The sequence below is a fragment of the Megalobrama amblycephala genome, linkage group LG16 (assembly GCF_018812025.1).
Source record: "Megalobrama amblycephala isolate DHTTF-2021 linkage group LG16, ASM1881202v1, whole genome shotgun sequence".
NCBI lineage: Eukaryota > Metazoa > Chordata > Actinopteri > Cypriniformes > Xenocyprididae > Megalobrama > Megalobrama amblycephala.
The window spans coordinates 40,164,171-40,187,240 of record NC_063059.1 but is presented as its reverse complement, the minus strand read 5'-3'; the positions used below and the strand labels follow the sequence as shown (position 1 = coordinate 40,187,240).

The 23,070-nt window shown below is 37.1% G+C and overlaps 2 protein-coding genes and 1 pseudogene across 6 annotated transcripts in view; all 3 read right to left on the bottom strand.

Moving 5' to 3' along the window:
• The window catches only part of LOC125248716, a 551,526-nt pseudogene that overhangs the window by 67,431 nt on the left and 461,025 nt on the right, over positions 1-23,070 (bottom strand).
• Positions 1-23,070, bottom strand: part of LOC125248639 (gastrula zinc finger protein XlCGF52.1-like) — a 221,620-nt gene that overhangs the window by 137,662 nt on the left and 60,888 nt on the right. The gene's annotated exons all lie outside the window — the stretch shown is intronic.
• On the bottom strand, positions 752-21,843 carry LOC125248606 (cylicin-2-like). Of its 3 annotated transcripts, XM_048160611.1 has the most exons (17): positions 21,712-21,843; positions 9,242-9,437; positions 8,642-8,755; positions 8,496-8,546; positions 8,370-8,405; positions 8,144-8,233; positions 7,951-8,031; positions 7,670-7,753; positions 7,501-7,584; positions 7,286-7,369; positions 7,061-7,144; positions 6,844-6,927; positions 6,636-6,719; positions 6,372-6,544; positions 6,039-6,103; positions 5,728-5,828; positions 752-1,728 (listed from the first exon to the last, which is right to left on the bottom strand). In XM_048160611.1, exons 2-17 carry the CDS (start codon positions 9,432-9,434, stop codon positions 1,616-1,618), a joined length of 1,521 nt encoding a protein of 506 aa, XP_048016568.1. In that variant the 5' UTR covers positions 9,435-9,437; positions 21,712-21,843; the 3' UTR covers positions 752-1,615. The 3 variants fall into 3 exon arrangements, with proteins under 3 accessions (XP_048016568.1, XP_048016569.1, XP_048016570.1); XM_048160612.1 differs by lacking the exon at positions 7,501-7,584; XM_048160613.1 differs by lacking the exons at positions 7,061-7,144; positions 7,286-7,369; positions 7,501-7,584.

Genomic DNA, 23,070 nt, shown 5'->3' with positions numbered 1-23,070 from the left:
GATAATAAAATATGTCAGCAGACACTATTCACCTAATTTGTACATTTTTTTTCACCAATCAAGTCACTTTTCAGCCTGCAAAATGTTCTTGTACTTAATCTTGACTTGCTGCAAAGTCCTATTTTGGCCAGACAGGTTTGTTCTTTAAGAAGGATAGATAGATAAGAGATAGAATAGATAAACAATTAGATAATCAAATTATCAAATTATAGATTAGATAAAATCAATTAGATAGAAAAAACCTAAATAAAAAATGAGTAGATAGAGGAGATAGATTAAATAGACAGATAAAATAAACTACATAGATAAAATAGATGTGCATATAGTGGATAAGTGTTCACAATTAATCTTCATGATACATATATTGAGTAACATGCATGTCCACTGGTCACATTTAAGGCAAAGTGTACAACTGTTAATTTGTAACTCCTTGAATTGTAATTATGATGGTTTCAGTGGTGCACTGGTTATTTGGAGCATATTATTATCTTATACCTATTATTGTTGTTCAGTTTGGTACACTGTAACTGCCTATTTTGGGGGTGGTGTTAAAAATGCTCTGATTTGGGGTGTGTACACCTTTAAATGCTCGTGCTCCCCGCCCCAAGCTCGCGACTGCATAATACATTGCATAAACAATACGATACATTCACACAGCAAATATAACTCTCAAAATGGATCTTTAAAAACTGTTCATGATGCAGCATATCAGATCATGTTGTTACAATATGTACCAGTCGGAGACAGAAGATAACAGTTCAGGTAGTTTATTGGACACAAGCAGAGGTTACAGGGACAACAGGTGAGTAGATGGTGGTTGTAGAAGTGAATGATGAATGAATGAGAGATAATACTGTCCTTTGTGGTTTGCAGGTTGGAGGCAGTAGCAGACTGGAGACAATGCTGGCGGATGACACTCACACACAGACTTGGAGTACAGGAGGTTGTACAGAGACACAGGAGACAGGTAAGTCGCAATGGAAGTCCTTGAGGTAAGCATAGAAGTAAGTTCCTTGATGCAAATGAGACCGGACAATGTGACTGTGTGTGTGAGTGTCTTTAAGTAGTGCTGGTGATGAGTGCGCTGATGAGATGCAGGTGGTGGGGAAGGTGTGCGCTGTTATTGGTGAATGCTGGAGCCTGACGTGTCTGTGACACACGTAAGTATGGCATGTATTTTGTGGATGCTACCCAGCTAGCAAAAAGTCGTCTATTAGACGTTGAATAGACGTAAACCTTCAACGTCTAATTACAGTCCACTGAAGGTTGAAAATGAAAATTGAAAAGACGTCAAATTTGTCCAACTTTTCAACGTTGAAAACAGGTCAATCTTTAACGTTTACTAAATGCCTATTGTCAATTCTCAAGTCCACATTAACATGCCAAATAACATTTTATATTAACATATGAATGAAACAAAGCTTTAAAGGGTTAGCTTATAATAACTTTATTAAAACAGCACATTTTAAATAGTGCAAACAGTCAAATAACCAACACAGATTTCACATTAGAGTCAGTGCAATAAACATAGGTTGGTCCAGTAACCAACACAACACAGTTCACTTTCCAACAGTCAACAAAACACAACTCTAAGAAAGAAATGTACACTAAATGGTCACACTTTGCGACCTCCACCTCCAGCTCTCCCTGGAGCATGTTTAAGTGTCTCAGCCATGGCAGCCCTGATTTCCACTTCTGTGGCTGTTTTACTCCACTTCATTACTGCGGCTGCAAAAGAAAATATATTAGATGGTGCATGAATAAAGCACGTGTTACATCATTACGCTGCATTCACACGGGGCGTCAACGCTTGATGGAGGGCGTGTCTGAAGCTTGTGTTGATGCGACCGTTATAGTGATTACAGCCAATCACATTACTTTCCGGTGTTGCACGAACGCAATTGGCTGCGACTGCTCTAGGGTATTTGCATAGGGCGATCTGATTGGATGACGCCTGCGTTGGCACTTGAAAAGTTGAGAAATCTTCAACTTCTGCCGCTTTCAACACGAGTGAAGCGACGCGACGGAACCCACAATTCAGTTCGGCAACGCATGACGTCACCCATTCAAAGTAAACGAGAAGCGTTAACGCCGGCGCCCCGTGTGAATGCAGCGTTAAGGCCCCTACTACACATTGTATTTATTTTTTATCAATTAACAATTGCATGGATTTGCATACCTTCCCAAAAGAAATACAATTGGTAGCTAATGTATATACAGGTGCTTCCCAAATTAGAATGTCATGAAAAAGTTAATTTCAGGAATTCAAATTAACAGGTGAAACTAATATATTATATAGACTAGTGGTGGGCCGCTATCGGCGTTAACGTGCTGCGTTAATGTGAGACTCTTATCGGGCGATAAAAAAATATATATTGCCGTTAAAGGGATAGTTCACCCAAAAATGAAAATTTGATGTTTATCTGCTTACCCCCAGCGCATCCAAGATGTAGATGTCTTTGTTTCTTCAGTAGAACACAAATTAAGATTTTTAACTCCAAACGCTGCCGTCTGTCAGTGGTACAATGCAAGTCAGCGGGAACTTGGACTATAAGAAGTAAATAAAACACGACAGACAAATCCAAATGAAACCCTGCGGCTCGTGACGGCACATTGATGTCTTAAGACACGAAACGATCGGTTTGTGTGAGAAACCGAACAGTATTTATATCAATTTTTTACCTCTAATACACCACTATGTCCAACTGTATTCATCAATCGATTCGTGAGGTCTGATCGCGCTCTGACAACGGCAAGTGATGTCTCGCGCATTATACTTCAATGAGTGCTAGACATCACTTCCGTTGTCAGAGCGCGATCAGACCTCACGAAATCGACTGATGAATACAGTTGGACATAGTGGTGTATTAGAGGTAAATTATATAAATACTGTTCGGTTTCTCACACAAACCGATCGTTTCGTGTCTTAAGACATCAATGTGTCGTCACGAGCCGCAGGGTTTCATTTGGATTTGTCTGTCGTGTTTTATTTACTCTTATAGTCCAAGTTCCCGCTGACTTGCATTATACCACTGACAGACGGCAGCGTTTGGAGTCAAAAATCTTAATTTGTGTTCTACTGAAGAAACAAAGACATCTACATCTTGGATGCGCTGGGGGTAAGCAGATAAACATCACATTTTCATTTTTGGGTGAACTATCCCTTTAATCTATTCTCAAAGTTGGGTTGGGAGCTGGGTCTATTCTACGCAAGCTATGATGACTTTCACCTTGATATTTTAGCGCGGATGTATTCCTAGCCGAACTGACCCTTCGTAAAGACCCGCCCCCCTTAGTTACTGTTGCTTTGTCTGTCAAGCTGTGGCGCTGTGACGCCACACAGTGATAAATGCATCACGGAGCAAAGAGGACACTGACAACACGTCGACAGACAAGACAGAGCAGGTTACTTATGATATTAAACCAAGTCCCAGCTTTAAAGCTGTGTAGTTTTTTAAGAAATTCAAACAATAAAAACCGTTTTGTTGCTCTTTAATGTGCCGTGACCATGGTCGTGACAGATTGCTGTAGCGCCTCAGCTCAAGAGGCTCGTAATCATCTCTTACTACGAGTCCATTTATAGCATCAAATAAACATGAATGAACATGAGAATCAATGTTGTTTCAAACACGGAAATATGTCAATATACAACATTTTTCAAGTTTAACTCCACCGAGGTTAATCTTCTAACTCCTGTCTGCTTTGTTGGACGAAATGGCGGATTACTTTTAGACACTAATTGCGTCCCAAATGACGCACTATACACTAAGCACTTCTACACTATGTACTTGTGCACTGCACTCATCCATGTAGTGTGTGAATTATATAAGGTTATTTTGTCATTTAACAACGGAGTCTGATCCTCCCTTCCCCTCCATTACGTAATTAAAGCTGCGACAGTTGAGTGCACAAAGTGTCCAACATTCCACACTTCGTTTTTTCCGTTAATTTAGTGCATCATCCGGGTATTTAAAGTGCACTTTTTCTTTTTGGAATTTTCTGTGTGAACACACTACTGCACTATTTATACTTAAAAACGTCATAGAATAGTGCATAAGTACGCCAATTGGGATGCACCTATTATTTGGGTAGCTCACATATTCTGAATGTCTTCGGCAGAATTCAAATGAGCCATTTTAATCTAGATTAATTCCAAGATTAATCTAGATTAAAAAAATTAATCTATGCCCACCTCTAATATAGACTCATTACATGCAAAGTGAGATATTTCAAGCCTTTGTTATAATTTTGATGAATATTGGCTTAAACCCCCAATTTCAAAATCTCAGAAAATTAGATTATTACATAAAAAAAAAAAAAAGGAAAAAAAAAAGATTGTAAATACAGAAATGATGGCCCTCTGAAAAGTATAATCATGCATATGTACTCAGCAGGGGCGATTACAGGATTTAATAAATGGGGGGACCAAGAGAACTAGTGAGGGGGGCCCATGGGAAATCAGAAAATTAAACTAGGAAATAAGTTATTTAGAAAATAAGCACGATTTCAAAAATATTTGAAATGCCCAGTGCCTTAATATAGACACCACACAGTTTTGTTCTAATACATAAAAATAAAATAAACTCCGTTTAAAAAACCAAGTACTGAGTACATATGCATGATTATACTTTTCAGAGAGCCAACATTTCTGGATTTAAAATGCCCCTTTTTTTAATCAATTTTGATGTAATATTCAAATTTTCTGAGATTTTGAATTTGTGGATTTCATAATCCATAATCAAAATTATAACAAACAAAGGCTTGAAATCTGTCACTTTGCATATAATGAGTCTATATAATAAATTAGTTTCACCTGTTAAAGGTCCAATATGTAGGAATTTTGTAATAAAATATTACCAAATCACTTGAACAGTGTTATATATTTCCTGCAGTTGTGTACTTACAATATCCCAAAAGTCCCCAAAGATTTTTAATTTCAGAGAAATTTAAAATTTTAAATAATTGTCCATCCCAGAAATTTTTTTCACTTGTCGCCTGTCACTGACGTAATATCCACGTTCTCCCTGGTTTCCGCTGTATAGTAACCAGAGCCCTCTGATTGTAACCAAGGCGACAGACGTGGACAACTGTGTAGTTCGAAATGTCTATCTGCACGCTTGTTGTTTCGTTCAAACATTATGGACCATGGCAAGCAGACTTTAGATAAAAAAAGGAGAACTAAAACGTGGATCAACATCAGCGCGGTGTTTTCGAGATGTCGAGAGCTCTACGTCCGAGACTAACTTCCACTTGACGCTGCTCTTACATGTACTTTATTAGACAGGTAAGAAAATGTACGTAAAACTAATCAATGTTATATAGTTTACATGATGAAATGTTAGAATAGGATCTGTATGTTATTCTAATGTTGAAATTACTGCTAGTCTCATACAGACAAACTAACACATAGAATAACATTATAACTTACAATACACTAGTTTAGTTTGATCGTGTAACGGTTTGACCAAGTGAAACAGCGCTGCAAGTTTCATTCGTCTAATAAACTGAGCTGTGAGTAGTAATTCAACACTTCCGTGTATTTCGGTAGAATTGTCAATATTCCTTTATATTCGCGGGACTCGTGTCGCGTGTCTTGTAAGAGGTTAGCAACCCCTAGCGGCGAAGAAATTTACATATTGGACCTTTAAGTTGAATTCCTAAAATTAATGGACTTTTCCACTATTCTAATTTGAGAAACACCTGTATAAACATGAAAAATGCAGTTACCTTTTACCACAGAGTAAAGAACGGTATCCTGGAAGGCTTTTTTCTCACTGCGACCCCGCCCCTTCATGTTGAAAGTAGCCATTAGGCTGTTGGTGAAAAGCCTGAGAAAACATGCAGAAAATCGTATAGTGAGGTCAACGCCTACATTCTACAAATATTCCTTTGTGCTTGCATTATTCCTAATGAATCGTCTCTTTCTGCATTTATGCTTTTCTATGTGCTAAGAGGAGGGCAAACAGAGCAGGCAATGAGTAAAAATTTAACTGCATAATTACATTCTATATTCTGAGCATGTGACAGTTGTTTAATACCTGTCCATTACTTTATGGACGCAGTCTTTGTTATTCCTCCCTCCCACCTTTGAGAGCTGGGACACCTGTACATGACACATGAAAAGCCATTCAATACATTATGAATAAACCAATGGTGTTGTAAATATACTGATTGTTGCCAGATTGAGCTTAAAGCTTAAAACTAGTCATGTTGACTCATCCATACAATAACACATCCTATAAAGCTTGTGTGCATGTTAACAGATGCTGCGAAAAGCATATTTTTTGCACAATATAGATAATTTAGACTTTTTGGAGACTTGGAGGTCTAGTCTTATTGACAGTTTAGTCCAATTTCTGTAGAAATCATACCCTTTGTTCCCAGAGGTTGCGTTCCTTGAGACGTGCCTCTTCTTCAGCAAAATCTTCAAAGGTTTCTAGCCTAGCAACATGGACAGCAGAATTCAGCGGCTCATAGTGCCTTCCGACTCTTTTTATCTCATCAAGAAGTTCAACTAGCTTTCCAAGCACTGACTTCTGGTATTCTGTGGAAGAAAATACATTAATTTAATTTATTTTTGTTACTTTATGATTATTAAAGAATCATACAATAATAAATATTGACCATGGACGTACTAGCTTGAGACATGGGGAATAAGCCTCTCTCGGACTGTGATGGCATTTGAACGCCACGCTGAGGTGTGCGAGAACGCCTAGATCCTGAAAAAAAAAAAAAAAAAGTTGAAGCTCATTAAGATTTAAAGACAGCTGCTCCTGCAATAATGTCAGTAAGTGAGGTAGGAGAATTGACAACTATGAAGAATGCAACTGATCATGGACTCACTGGATGAGGACGCCCGACCTTTTCTGCTCCCGGACTGTGATGGCTTTCGAACTCCACGCTGAGGTGTGCGAGAACGCCTAGATCCTGAAAAATAAAAAAAACAGCATTGAAGCTCATTGGAAATCATTTTTTAAAGACAGCTGCTTACTGCAATAATGTCAGTAAGTGAGGTAGGAGAATTGACAACTATGAAGAATGCAACTGATCATGGACTCACTGGATGAGGACGCCCGACTCTTTCTGCTCCCGGACTGTGATGGCTTTCGAACTCCACGCTGAGGTGTGCGAGAACCCATAGATCCTAAAAAAAAAATTATTAAATGAAAAACAGCATTGAAGCTCATGGAAATCATTTTTTAAAGACAGCTGCTCCTGCAATAATGTCAGTAAGTGAGGTAGGAGAATTGACAACTATGAAGAATGCAACTGATCATGGACTCACTGGATGAGGACGCCCGACTCTTTCTGCTCCCGGACTGTGATGGCTTTTGAACTCCACGCTGAGGTGTGCGAGAACGCCTAGATCCTGAAAAATAAAAAAAACAGCATTGAAGCTCATTGAATTCATTTTTTAAAGACAGCTGCTCCTGCAATAATGTCAGTAAGTGAGGTAGGAGAATTGACAACGATGAAGAATGAAATTAATCATGGACTCACTGGATGAGGACGCCCGACTCTTTCTGCTCCCGGACTGTGATGGCTTTCGAACTCCACGCTGAGGTGTGCAAGAACCCATAGATCCTAAAAAAAAAATTATTAAATGAAAAACAGCATTGAAGCTCATTGAAATCGTTTTTATAGTCAGTTATCCTTTTTAAAGACTCACTGGATGAGGACGCCCGACTTTTTCTGCTCCCGGACTGTGATGGCTTTCGAACTCCACGCTGAGGTGTGCGTGAAAGCCTAGACCCTTAACAAAAAAAAAAAAAAAAAAAAAAAAGTGTTGAAGCTCAATGAAATCTTTTTTTTGCTCCTGCAATAATGTCAATGAGTGAGGTAGGAGAATTGACAACTATGAAGAATGCAATTGATCATGGACATGAAAAAAAAAAAAAAAAAAAAAAAAAATGTACTAGCCAATTTAAAAAAAAATTTTTACTGACTTACTGGCTGACTCTGGACTAAATGCTTCTAAGGATTCAGACCTTGTGGGTGAACGGTGATGCGTTGGACAAGAACATCCAGAAACTGAAAAAGGAACAGGAATGGTTGAAATACTTTGTTTTGAACCCAGACTTAAAAATACTTTATATTCCATTTGCATTGTGAGCAAGTAGAATAAATAAAAACATGAAATTACTGTCTGAAGATGCAGGACTCTCTGGTTGTCTAATGGTGGTGTTAGCCAGTTCTGGGGGTGCAGGTAACTCGAGCAGCATTGCATTTTGTCCTGTGGTTGTTAAAAGAAATTCCAAAACCAGAAGCAGTACAGCAACTTAAATGACAGAAAAACTCTTATTGCCAACCATTCCCTGAAGTTTGATGACTGAATTATACCACTGGACCAGCCCAGCTATTTTACTCACCCTTTGGCGGAGGAACCGGAAGCAACACTGTATCCTCTAGACAAGAACATGCACAATGAAATTAATCACAGTAAGATAACGATGAATACTAATACAGTTTACACAAACAACTTAAACTGTACTCACCCTTTTTCTTGTCTGGCAAGGACTCATCCTCCTCAGGAGACAAATCTGACCCTGCCAATATTATATTTGTCACTTATGATATGTGATTGTTTACATTATATGCTCATTGTTTAATGCATGTCCTTAAATAGGACCAAATAAATTACCTTGAACATAATCTTCAAATTTCCTTCTTTTCTTCATTCTCTTTTGACTGACTGTGTCCTCCTCTTCGGTTTGAGCTGAGGTGTAATTATATTTTTCACACTCCTGTCGGCTTACTAAAAATCAAGAATGAACACAAACACTACTAACGATAGTAATTAGGGCTGGGGGATATATCGTAAGGAATTGTCACGTGCATTTCATCAGTAAAGCCGGTTCCCTGATTACCGCTAAATCGCCATCACCTGCTTTCAAATGGAGCGGCATTTAATAGACAGAGCCGTAGTTCACTGACAAGCCACACAATATCGCGTTCATTATCGCAGATATCGACTTCGATAATGAACGCGATTTTGCGTGGCTTGTCCGTGAACTACGGCTCTGTCTATTAAAAGGCGCTCCATTTGAAAGCAGGTGATGGCGATTTAGCGGTAATCAGGGAACCGGCTTTACTGATGAAATGCGCGTGACAATTCCTTACGATATATCCCCCAGCCCCAATAGTAATACGTATTTGAGTATTATAGTATTGTAACTAAAAAAATTAATTAAAATTAAAAAAGCCAGAAATAACATTCAAAATATTTTTATTTTTTTTTCACCTGATGTGACTTTGACTTTAACAAATTCAAAGCTTAACCAGTCCTCTTGTGGTTGTAAAAGGCGCTTATGTGCCACAGACACGTTTTTTAGAGGCCATCGCACCACTTTGGTCTCTGTGTCAATCCAGTTCAATGGCAAAACTCCTTCCATCTGCTTCCCATTCTCCACCCAAACAGCCCGTGCGTATACCATTGCCTGAAACACAATTAGATTATTTAATTTAGAACTACACATTTCCTTTTCTACATGATGCTAACAGTGCACTACTATTTTGAATAATAGTAAATATTACATACGTTACTTGTGTTCATTTCCTGTGCTCCATTCCATGGAAGGAGAGGAAAAAGGACATGCCCTTGTTCACAAGGGAGACAAGCAACTTTCCGGTAAAGGTCTTTGGTTTGCAATAACTTTGTCTTTGTCCGTTTTCTTTGAACATAGACTATATTCAATAGCCTTGACTCACATGGCTTCTTAAAAAAGTCTCTTGTGTCCTTTTGGCTCAGCACATCACATACCAAAGTTCCATCTTGCCTTTTTTCCTTCACAAATGCAAAATTTTCATTGTGAAGCATAAAGCAGTGGTCTTTATCTTTGGTTGATATATAAAAACATGACCTTGGCTCTTGAGGCTTGTTGATGCCTTTCTTTGCATTTTCGATCTCACTCATCCGCTTTGTTACTTGAGCGATTGGATTGTGGCTATTTTTGACCAATTTTTTTATTACTTGCAGATGATTTTCGAATGGGAAACATGAGATGTCATTTAGTGAACAGTTGAAGCGAGAAGCATCTTCATGCAGATGCAACAGGCAGTGCACATTGTAGACTGCAAATGTTTTTCCATAAAGGTCATCACACCTTTTAACGAAGTATTTTAGAAGCTCCTCAGCATATGCAATATATGAACGTCGTGTGTTCTCATCAGAGCTCAGCAGGATTGACAGAGCCACTGTCAATGTCAAAAAGTGAGTATACACTTCACGTGAAACTACATTTCGAAGAACATTTGGTCCAGTATATAAAACAAACTGTCGAAATTCAGTGGCTTTCCATCTATCCAGTTCCCTCAAACCCCTGGGCTGCCTTGCAAACTCACTTGGCATGGATCCATTCAGCTTGTTTAGTTTTTCTGAGATCTCATCTTTTTGTCTTGCAGATAGCCGGCACACTTTTGGACCCCGAGACAAAAAGACTAGAACACGTTTTACTACTCCTAAACAAATCAAATGCATATAGTCTAACACAAAAGTGCTCACGCAAGGTATGCCTGCATCAATAAGTGGGCTTTTTATAGTCTGGTGATCTTCATACAGTACTTGACTGAACTCCTCGTCTGTTCTTGCTCTAAAGCTCTCATGACTGTTAAAAACCACTCTACCTTCCCACGATCCTTTGGCCAAACACCTTTCACAGCTGGAGTACCCATTGTGGTTTTTTATGCACTTTAAAAATGATCTTGCTGGTGCATCACATATAAAGGCCTTAAGGCTGATAGCATAAAGTTGACCTTCATACTCCATCCCAATAGCTTTGAGATGCAGAAACTCTTCCAAAAGGTCTTTGACAAAATCATCCAAAGGACTTGGCTTTGCTGTTCCACAGAAAAGTGCAACAATGAAAGGATCAAAATTGTGAAACTGTGCCAATATGGGCCAAAATTGAACACTGTTTGATTTAAAAAGTGGTACGCCATCAATGTTCACACACAACTCAACAAGGTTTTGTGAAAAGGATTGGCACTGTGCAATCTTTAGTTTAATGCCTTGTTCTAAACCATAATAAATGTACTGCCCATTACATCTAGAAAGACATTCAACGGTTTTGGGGGTTGAAAGGAGGGTGCGTGCATCCTTTGGCAGCTGGTGCCCATGTCTACGTAGGATGCCTAGTAGCTCATTCAATGACGTTTGAGTGATTGAATTACTTGTTGACCAAGTCCTTAAATCACAGCCAATATCTGGTGTATCACTGTCAGGGTGTAAACTCAGGATTTCAGGCTCAGAGTCAGAGGATTCTACATGCTCTGTGTATCCATAATCGGATTCGTTATCTTGTACAACTTCTTGAAGTCCATCACCATCACTTCTATCACTTGGTAGCGAATGAATATCAAGGTTGTCATCACTATCCAACTGAGCAATGGCATTAACTTCTGCTTTTCTTTTTCTCCAACTTCTTAAGTATGTCATATCTGCAACAGTAATATAAGTATGTTGACATTGTAAATTTTTGAAATTGATTTGATTTTTAAACATTATAAACAAAGTTTTATAGTGTTTGCTAATTATAGGAGGTACATTTATGTGCAGACATCATGATGCTTGCTTCAATTTAAATAGTGTAATCCTGGATTCTCTCAAGGACTGCCAACGTTTTGTAAGGATATCTTTCTTGTAATAATATTAAGTAATATTTGTGGTTCTTGAGATCAGTTTAATTCTCCATTCTCAAATATTTTGATAGAAATTTCACAAATATATTAATTGTATAAATAATTGGTTAGTCAAATATACAAAATTCTTTTAGTGATTTTTTTTATAACTACATTTTAGAAAAATGTATATGTTCAACTCAAACAATCAAGTAAATGATATTCAGAGATTTTCTTAATTTAATAAAGTTAATTATTACTGAGATATTTTCTAAGCCACTGAATATTTTTTTTTTAGTGTGTACTGTAGAGAAAATGCAAACGCATATCAAGCTGCTCTGTCACAACCATGGCGACCAGAGTCCCGCACAGGTCCGTTTTTGGAGACCCGCCCCGCAAAGTTCAGCACCAGATCCAACCCGTCACCCGTGATATCAAAATTTAATCCCCACCCACCCAGAGTCAGACCCGTTAATATTTGGCCCGTTACCTGACCCATACAAAATCCTTCCAATTAAAGTGCTTTATTTTTTTTTTGTTTATCCAGTTAAAATGTTGTTGTTGTTTGTTGGCTCAGTCTGAACATGTTGAACAATGATTATTAAAGGTGCCATCGAACGTTTTTTTACAAGATGTAATATAAGTCTAAGGTGTCCCCTGAATGTGTCTGTGAAGTTTCAGCTCAAAATACCCCATAGATTTTATTAAATTAATTTTTTTAACTGCTTATTTTGGGGCATCATTAACTATGCACCGATTCAGGGGCTACTGGCCCTTTAAATCTCGTGCTAACATTACACACTGTTGGAGTGATTTATAAAGAATGAAGTTGTGTTTATGAATTATTCAGACTGCAAGTGTTTAAAAATGAAAATAGCGACGGCTCTTGTATCCGTGAATACAGTAAGAAACGATGGTAACTTTAACCAACAGTAGCCTACATTAGCAACATGCTAACGAAACATTTAGAAAGACAATTTACAAATATCACTAAAACTATCATGATATCATGTCAGTCATTATTGCTCCATCTTCCATTTTTCGCTGTTGTTATTGCTTGCTTACCTAGTCTGATGATTCAGCTGTGCACAGATCCAGACGTTAAATACCGGCTGCCCTTGTCTAATGCCTTTCATAATGTTGGGAACATGGGCTGGCATATGCAAATATTGGGGCGTACACCCTGACTGTTACGTAACAGTCGGTATTATGTTGAGATTCGCCTGTTCTTTGGAGGTCTTTTAAACAAATGAGATTTATATAAGAAGGAGGAAACAATGGAGTTTGAAACTCACTGTATGTCATTTCCATGTACTGAACTCTTGTTATTCAACTATGCCAAGGTAAATTCAATTTTTAATTCAAGGGCACCTTTAAATCAAACAACAATATGGTTTATGATAAATCAAAGTAGCCTAATTTTTTTTTCTTTTCAAAACGCTATAAATCCTTAAAAAAAAAAAAAAAAAAAAAAACCCCGCTATAAATCCTTTTGTTTTTTCATAAAATGTATGGTTTGTCTTTTAAAAAATGTCTTTTGTCTTTTCCTCATTAATGCGAACACGGAAAATAAATGTTACGTGACCATTCTCCATTATAGACATGACTGACATGAATTTCTCATTGCAACATTTTACATATTCATAATCATTACTTTTGCTGCTACGTTTACATGAACGCGTCACTACATCAGCACCGAAAACAAGAAAAAGAGAGAGAATAAGATTTGTTTGACTCATTTTGAGGAATTAAAGTTATATGAACAAACATCTGTTAATAGTTCACAGAATTCTGATTAGTCGAGAGGATTTATCCGTTTAAATCTTGCAGTAGCCTACATTTTAAACAAGGATTTGGCATGACACGTTGATGGAGCAAAAAAAAAAAAACATTGTCATATAATTTAATGGCGTTTTGGAAAAGAGCTCTTCAAGCACATATTTTTCATCTGCTACTACCCGCCCGCAAGGAGTTCATTATCCGCCCACATCCTCGCCCGTGAATTTTAGGAATGTCACCACCCGTTTTATCCACTTTTATAAGGGTAACGTACCCGACCTGTTGCAGGACTCTGATGGCGACGGATAGCCACCTAAAATGGCGGCGCCTTCGCGGAGTGAAACGCGTGACGTCTCCTCAATCTTGAACACCATCTAGCTAACAATGGAGTTTTGAGCTTGCTACCTTAAAGAAAAAACACAAAACTAAACACTTAGCCGTACAGCTAAATTCTATCAGTTAAGTTAGGCAACCTAGCTGAGGTAATGTTGTAAAGGAAGTTTATAAATAGCATAAACTAAGCTAAAATTAATTAACCTGGATATCTACCTCGATATAATATAACTAAGTTACAAAATAATCACAAACAGTTAAACCTTAATGGCTTATTAATATCCGCATTTGGGTAATTTATTAGCTAACTGTCCATCCGTGTGGTGTGGCTGTGGACACTCGTGGTAACCGAATGTCTAGCTAGCTACTGCTACAGTAATTACGTTTACAATAAAAAAAGCCCGGTTTGGTTGAAATAAGGTAAACGTTTATAACGTTACACTTATTTTGCTATCATATCGAATTATTTTGTCATAGCTACTTACTTTACACAGCTGCTTTCGCTTAGAGTCGTGAAGAGCTTTCTGGAATCTGACGGTTGGCTGGGCTTTTTTCGCGCCTCTTCGCTTCTTCTTCTTTCGGTTTTATGGCAGTTGGCAACTATCTTTAATGGTGCATTACCGCCACCTGGTGGGGTGGGGTAATTATTGCAATGTATGAATCCTCATTGCACCTCAATCGCAGTTTCAATTATTGTTTTTATAACTTTGACGGAATATGTAAAACTATTTACATTTATTTAAGATAATAATGAACATGGTTTGGTAATTTGTTTTCTCCGTTGTTTTAGCATGAATAACAGATTATTTAGCTGTCTTTAGATTATCAGTTGAAAACATGATCAGTTGAAAACACGTAGTGAAACAGTCCAGCATAAACTACTTAGTTGAAATCACGTCGTAAACCAGTCCAAGGCGGACCGACTTATTTTCAACGTTGAAAGAAGGTAATTGTTTACTGGGTAACATTTGATTCTGAATGATTTTGAAAGCGTGCTGCACGGCTAACGGGGCTAAAGCTACACACTGTTGGAGAAACTCAATAAAAATGAAGATGCGTTTTTGAATTATACGGACTACAAGCTTTTTTGGGTTAAAAATGAAAATAACGACACTGGTCTCCGTGAATACAGTAAGAAACAATGGCAACTCTAACCACATTTAATAGTACATTATCAACATACTAACGAAACATTTAGAAAGAAAATTTACAAATATCACTAAATATATCATGATATCATGGATCATAAACAGTTATTATGGATCCATCTGCCATTTTCGCGATTGTCAATGCTTGTTTGCTTCACAATACCTGCAGTACTTCTGATGATTCGGCTGTGCAGCTCCACAGTGTTAATACTGCCTTGAACATGGGCTGGTATATGCAAAAGTTAGGGGCGTACATATTAAAGGTCCCGTTCTTCGTGATCCCATGTTTCAAACTTTAGTTAGTGTGTAATGTTGTTGTTAGAGTATAAATAAAATCTGTAAAATTTTAAAGCTCAAAGTTCAATGCCAAGCGAGATATTTTATTTAACAGAAGTCGCCTACATCGAACAGCCAGTTTGGACTACATCCCTCTACTTCCTTCTTTAATGACGTCACTAAAACAGTTTTTTGACTAACCTCCGCCCACAGGAATACACAAGAGTTGCGTTTGTAGAGTGTGTTTGTCGCCATGTCGTCGAAACGCTGTTATTTTCATCCCGCAGTCCAATCACCGGGTCTGATTCCGGCTCAAATTGATAGGGTAAAATTAAAGACATGTTTACAATAACACTGAGCGCGTGCATCTCCACGTTATGGTAAGAGGCGTGACCTTTCCGGGCAAGATGCGCTAAGAGCTGCTGTCGAATCACAACACAGGAACCGCTGGCACAATCAGATCTCGTTACGTATTTCTGAAGGAGGGACTTCATAGAACAAGGAAGTCATCAGCCCGTTTTTATGACAGTGGAAACAGCGGTATACAGATAAGTAAATTATGTGAAAAATACTGTGTTTTTTTACACGCGAAACATGAACACGTTATATTGCCCACTATAAACACAATCAAAGCTTCAAAAAACCACGAAAAACGGTACCTTTAATGATCCCAACTGTTGCGTCACAGTCGGTGTTATGTTGAGATTCATCTGTTTTTCAGTGGTCTTTTGAACAAATCAAATTTAGAAGGAGGAAACAATGGTGTTTGAGACTCACTGTATGTGATTTCCGTGTACAGAACTCTGATTATTTAACTATGCTGAGGTACATTCAATTTTAAAGGTCCCGTTTTTCGTGTTTTTTTGAAGCTTTGATTGTGTTTATAGCGGGCAATATAACGTGTTCATGTTTCGCGTGTAAAAAAAACACAGTATTTTTCACATAATTTACTTATCTGTATACCGCTGTTTCCACTGTCATAAAAACGGGCTGATGACTTCCTTGTTCTATGAAGTCCCTCCTTCAGAAATACGTAACGAGTTCTGATTGTGCCAGCGGTTCCTGTGTTGTGATTCGACAGCAGCTTAGCGAACCTTGCCCGGAAAGGTCACGCCTCTTACCATAACGTGGAGATGCACACGCTCAGTGTTATTGTAAACATGTCTTTAATTTTACCCTATCAATTTGAGCCGGAATCAGACCCGGTGATTGGACTGCGGGATGAAAATAACAGCGTTTCGACGACATGGCGACAAACACACTCTACAAACGCAACTCTTGTGTATTCCTGTGGGCGGAGGTTAGTCAAAAAACTGTTTTAGTGACGTCATTAAAGAAGGAAGTTGAGGGATGTAGTCCAAACTGGCCGTTCGATGTAGGCGACTTCTGTTAAATAAAATATCTCGCTTGGCATTGAACTTTGAGCTATAAAATTTTACAGATTTTATTTATACTCTAACAACAACATTACACACTAACTAATGTTTGAAACATGGGATCACGAAGAACGGGACCTTTAAATTCTAGGGCACCTTTAAGCCCATTCTTTTTCTATCTGTTTCAGTTGAGACATGTACATTTTATTGCGCTTTTTGTCCAGAAAAAAAAAAAAGAACAATAAGGCACCATTATATGTATTATGTCTATATTCAAAATGCATATGACCCTGTATCAATGTACAATGGCTGTTTGTATAATATAAAACAAAAAAAGACTGAAATAACAGTACCACCATTAACAGAGTTGCTGAAAAGCAGCCTTGTCTCATTCCACTATACATTTCCCAATTCATTTCATTTAACATGCTGAGACAAACCATTGAAATCTGTTTTACAATCTGTTCCTGCCTCAGAATTAGAACCATTTTAGAACATTTATTATACAGAAACTATGGATGCCAATTTGTCATAAATCAACAGTATTCTTTCACAATAAAAGTGAACGTGAGAAATTTGTGAATTTATAAATAAATTATGTCTATGAAAAAAAAATCTTTAATGTATATGATATAGTGAAATGAAAGTGACAGCTAAATGACAGGTCAGAAAGTTAACTCAAAAAAACATTATTTCACTTTACATTTGCTATATCTGAATCTCACAGTTTATCTGTATTTAACTTTTGTTCAGAAAATCACACATTGTCAGTGAAATGGTCATTTTATTTGTTGTTCTTGTACAGAACTTATAGACAATATTTATGTTGCAGAGAAATGTGTAGACTTCAATAAATCTGTTATATAAACAAAAGTAATTTTTTTTTAAAAAAAAAAATCCATATTAAATCTAAAAGATCAAATTGAGGGAATTGTTTCATATATTGACAAATAACTGATTATTGTCACCAACTCCTGCGAGGACTTAAGATGATGCAATCTGGATCAACATGCACGTTCCCACATTTTACATCTCACATGATTTACTTTAAAGTTTTGGATATGAATAAAACATTTGCTTATTGTGACACAGAACAATGCTTTTTATGCTTCACTAGATGATGTGATTGAGTGAAACTCTCTCCACACAGAGTACAGTAATATGGCTTCTCTCCAGTATGAGCACTTGTAAGGTTTTTCTCCAGTATGAATTCTTTGGTGCTGTTTCAGATGCTCGGCTGCTGTAAAGCCAATCAAAGCACATATAATCTCTGACTTCATCATGTGTTTTCTGGTGGTTTAAAAATGCTCTCATCACAATGAACTATCAGGTGTCGTTTTAGATATGTTGATGAAATAAACGTTTTTCCACACTGATCACACTTGAATGGTTTTTCTCCAGTGTGAAATCTTATGTGTGTTTTAAGGTTTATTTTTCTTGTGAAACTCTTTCCACACTGAGTGCAGGTGAACAGTTTCTCTCCAGAGTGAACTCTCATGTGATTGTTAAGGTATTCTTTTTTTCTGAAACTTTGTCCACACTGAGTGCATGTATACGGTTTCTCTCCAGTGTGAATTTTTAAGTGTGTATTAAGGGTTGTTTTTTGTGTGAAACGTTTTCCACACTGAGTGCATTTATACGGTTTCTCTCGCGTGTGAAATCTCATGTGTATTTTAAGGTGTCCTTTTTGTATGAAACTCTTTCCACACTGAGTGCATGTATACGGTTTCTCTCCAGTGTGAATTTTTAAGTGTGTTTTAAGGGTTGATTTTTGTGTGAAACCTTTTCCACACTGAGTGCATGTAAACGGTTTCTCTCCCGTGTGAAATCTCACGTGTATTTTAAGGTGTCCTTTTTGTGTGAAACTCTTTCCACACTGAGTGCATGTATACGGTTTCTCTCCAGTGTGAAATCTCATGTGTGTTGTAAGGAATGCTTTTCTTGTGAAACTCTTTCCACATTGATTGCAGGTGTGCAGCTTTTTGGCATTTGTTCTTTGAATTTTAAAGTTCTGATGTTCCTCCTCCACTTCACTCAGTTCTTCTCTTTGCTGTTTCACTTCCACCTGGTCTAAAACACACATCAAGTTAGAATCAGTTGAAGTGAACCCTGATTTAATGGAAGAAAGCAACAGAGATCAGATATCATCAGGTATCCACCCCTTCCCCCCAGAAATTTGCATAGCACCGGCGCACCCATTTTCGCTATTGTCAATGCTTGTTTGCTTCACAATACCTGCAGAACTTCTGATGATTTGGCTGTGCAGCTCCACAACGTTAATACTGCCTTGACATGGGCTGGTATATGAAAAAGTTGGGGGCGTACATATTAATGATCCCGACTGTTGCGTCACAGTCAGTATTATGTTGAGATTTGCCTGTTTTTCAGAGGTCTTTTGCACGAACGAGATTTAGAAGGAGGAAACAATGGTGTTTGAGACTCAATGTACAGGTGCTGCTCATATAATTAGAATATCGTGAAAAAGTTCATTTTTTATTGTAAATGATTTTAAAAAATGAAACTTTCATTTATTCTAGATTCCCTAAAATTAAATTAAAACATTTCAAAAGTTTTTTTTTTTATTATTATTTGTTGATTAGAGCATACAGCTAATGAAAATCCAAAATCCAGTATCTCAAAATATTAGAATATTTACATTTGAGTTTCATTAAATGACCATCCCTACAGTATAAATTCCGGGTATCTCTTGTTCTTTGAAACCACACTAATGGGGAAGACTGCTGACTTGGCAATGGTCCAGGAGACAATCATTGACACCCTCCACAAAGAGAGTAAGTCACAGAAGGTCATTACTGAATGTGGTGGCTGTTTACAGAGTGATGTATCAAAGCATATTGAATTCAAAGTTGACAAGAAAGAATAAATTGGGTAGGCAAAGGTGCACAAGCAACAGGGATAACCACAAGCTTGAGAATACTGTCAAGTAAAGCCGATTCGAACACTTTGGAGAGCTTCACAATGAGTCAAATGAAGCCGGAGTCAGTGCATCAAGAGCCACCACACTCAGACATCTTCAGGAAAAGGACTACCAAGCCACTTCTGAAACAGAAACAACGTCAGAAGCATCTTACCTGGGCTAAGGAGAAAAAGAACTGGACAGTGAACAGTGGTCGAAAGTCCTCTTTTCAGACAAAAGTAAATTTTGCATTTCATGTTGAAATCATGGTCCCAGAGTCTGAAGGAAGACTGGAGAGGCACAGAATCCAAGCTGCTTGAAGTCTAGTGGGAAGTTTCTGAAGTTAGTAATGATTTGGAGGGGCCGTGATGTCTGCTGGTGTTGGTCCATTGTGTTTTATCAAGTGCAAAGTCAATGCAGCCATCTTCCAGGAGATTTTGGAGCACTTTATGCTTCCATCTGCTGACAAGCTTTATGGAGATGCTGATTTCCTTTTCCAGCAGGACTTTAGCACCTGCCCACAGTGCAAAAACCACTTCCAAGTGGTTTGCTGACCATGATATTACTGTGTTTTATTGGCCAGCCAACATGCCTGACCCCTGAATCTATGGGATATTTTCAAGAGAAAGATGAGAAACAGTCGATCCAACAATATACAGATGATCTGAAGGCTCAATAGTGCCTCAGCAGTGCCACAGGCTGATCACTTCCATGCCACACTTCACTGATGCTGTAATTTGTGCTAGGAGCAAGTCATTTGCTGTAATATGTGCTGCCGACCAAGTATTGAGTGCACAAATGAACATACTTTAAAGAACTTGAACTTTTCTGTTTTGAAAATCCATTTTTTGATTGATCTTAGGAAATATTCTAATATTTTGAGATACTGGATTTTGGACATTCATGAGCTGTACGCTCTAATCATCAAAATTTAAAAAAAAAAACTTTTGAAATGTTTTACTTTACATGTATGGAATCTAGAATATATGAAAGTTTCATTTTTAAAAATAATTTACAATAAAAAAAATGAACTTTTTGATGATATTCTAATTATATGACCAGCACCTGAATGTCATTTCCATGTACATAACTCTGATTATTTAACTATGTCAAGGTAAATTCAATTTTCAGTTCTAGGGCACCTTTAAACCCAATCTTTTTCTATCTGTTTCAGTTGAGACATGTAAAATTTTATTGTGCTTTTTGTCCAGAAGAAAGTGACCAATGAGGCGCCTTTACATTGATTATGTCTATATACAAACTGCATATGGCCCTGTATCAATGTGCAATGGCTGTTTATATAATATAAACCAAAAAAGACAGAAATAACAGTACCACCACAGTAATCGAGTTGCTGAAAAGCAGCCTTGTCTCATTCCACTATACATTTCCCATTTCATTTCATTTAACATGGTGAGACAAACCATTGAAATCTGTTTTACAATCTGCTCCTGCCTCAGAATTAGAACAGTTTTAGAACATTTATTATACAGAAACTATGGATGCCAATTTGTCATAAATCAACATTATTCTTTAATAAAAGTGAACGTGAGACATTTGTGAATTTATAAATAAATGATGTATATGAAAAAAAATCTTTAATGTATAAAATATATTGAAATGAAACTGACAGCTAAATGACAGGTCAGAAAGTTACAACTCAAAAACAACTTTCACAAAACTCACAGAACACAAGTTTATTTCACTTTACATTTCCTTTATCTGAATTTCAGTGTTTATCTGTATTTAACTTTTGTTCACAAAATCACACGTTGTCAGTGAAATGGTTTTCTGTATAAAATGTTTGTTTTGGTTAGGGGTGGGGTTTAGGGATATTACATTTATCTATAAAATGATAATAAGGAAAATTATACATATCTTAAGGAAAGATCTGTAAATACTTTTTTTTCCTGCTGTAAAAATGTAATAATGCTACGTTTAAATGCTGCCAATACGTCCATTTTGTACATTTTTGCACCTATCCAAACGTATAAAAATGTATGTTTTGTGTCTTTGAAAGTTACAAAATAATACCTACGTATTAACAATGAGACCAGGCTGGTAGTTTTAAGGTAAAATGAAAAATGCAATAAAGGCAGAATATTGAAGTTATAGAAGCACTTTAAAAAAATTCCTGGCACCCACTGTGAACTGTTAAGCCCCCCTTAGCACCCCCCAAAAATTTGGAGCTACCACTGCATATACTGCTTATTAATTTACATCTACCAAAGCAGTCAACAATGAAGAATTAAGAATGGACACCAACCTATTTGTTCCTCAGTTTCTTCATCTTTTATTCTGGATGGTTCTGGATCACTCACGTCTTCCTCCTCTTTAATAAACTCCATCTTTAACAGGCACACTGTTTTTAGCTGCTACACCTGGAGTTTGTCCTTCTTGAAAACATTAAACACATGGTGTCAACAGGCTGAAACAAACTACAGGATCATCACCTTTGAAACTATTTAACCTGGATCTTAATTTGGTAGGATGGATAGTCAATTTTAATCAAACAGATAAAGAGAACGTAATGTACACAATAAAGGATTGTATCACATTCACAATAGTCGATTTCTTTTTGTGTCTCACTTATGAAAAATTCACATTCACGCAAAAAAAATAAAAATAAAATAAAATAAAATTACATCAACAGTATATCCATTTACATTTAAATTATAGCCAGCCAATATATATAAATTTCTTAGAGATAGTGATTTTCTTTTCTTATATTGTCAAACATACCTGCACTTTATTTACACATAAATGTATTAACACAGTTATTAATAATTAATTTAATAACTTCAGGTTTACTCTCTTTTAGCTGAAGGATGAATGAGAAAATACTGTCCTCAGCAACTGCAATTCATAGACCAGAGATTTGGCAATAAGCATACATTCTGACATAAAAATAAAAGCTACACATGTTCACTACACTAAATGACGTTTCTACAGACTCAATCCACCGAAAATTATATTTTAGAAAACTTATTAACACGGAAAAACCCGCTCTCTATTTTGGCGCGCGGACGGCAACATTAAACGAATATGTACGTTAATAAAACTCCGAATATACACCAAACCGCTAACAGGAAAACAAATACATACTTGTTTTGGTTTCAAATTCTTGATATTAACTCAAAGCTTTACTTATAGCATAGTTTTTTTGCTGTTTAATGAGGAGCACTGCTGAGACATACCTGACTCTCTCTGCTCTTCTGACTTCTTCTTCTTCTGTGGATTTATTGGCGGGTTGCAAACCAACTGAAATGGTGCATACCGCCACCTACTGTGCTGGAGTGCGACGAAGATGAAACACGAAAAGTTTACAAATAATTACACACACACACACACACACACACACACACACACACACACACACACACACACACACACAAAAAACCACCCAACACTACATTTTACATAATTATAATTCATATAATATAAATATAATTAGCAGCAAAAGACTGTCAATTTTGTCTTTGAAATGCTTTCCCCTTAAACTGAGATACAGGGGCAACCCCCCATATCTTTATTCCGTCAGATATATGTGACTTTATACTCACAGCTGATTGGTCCATTTTTTTTTTCTTTTTTTTTTCAATGCCACAAGAACAAGATTCACATT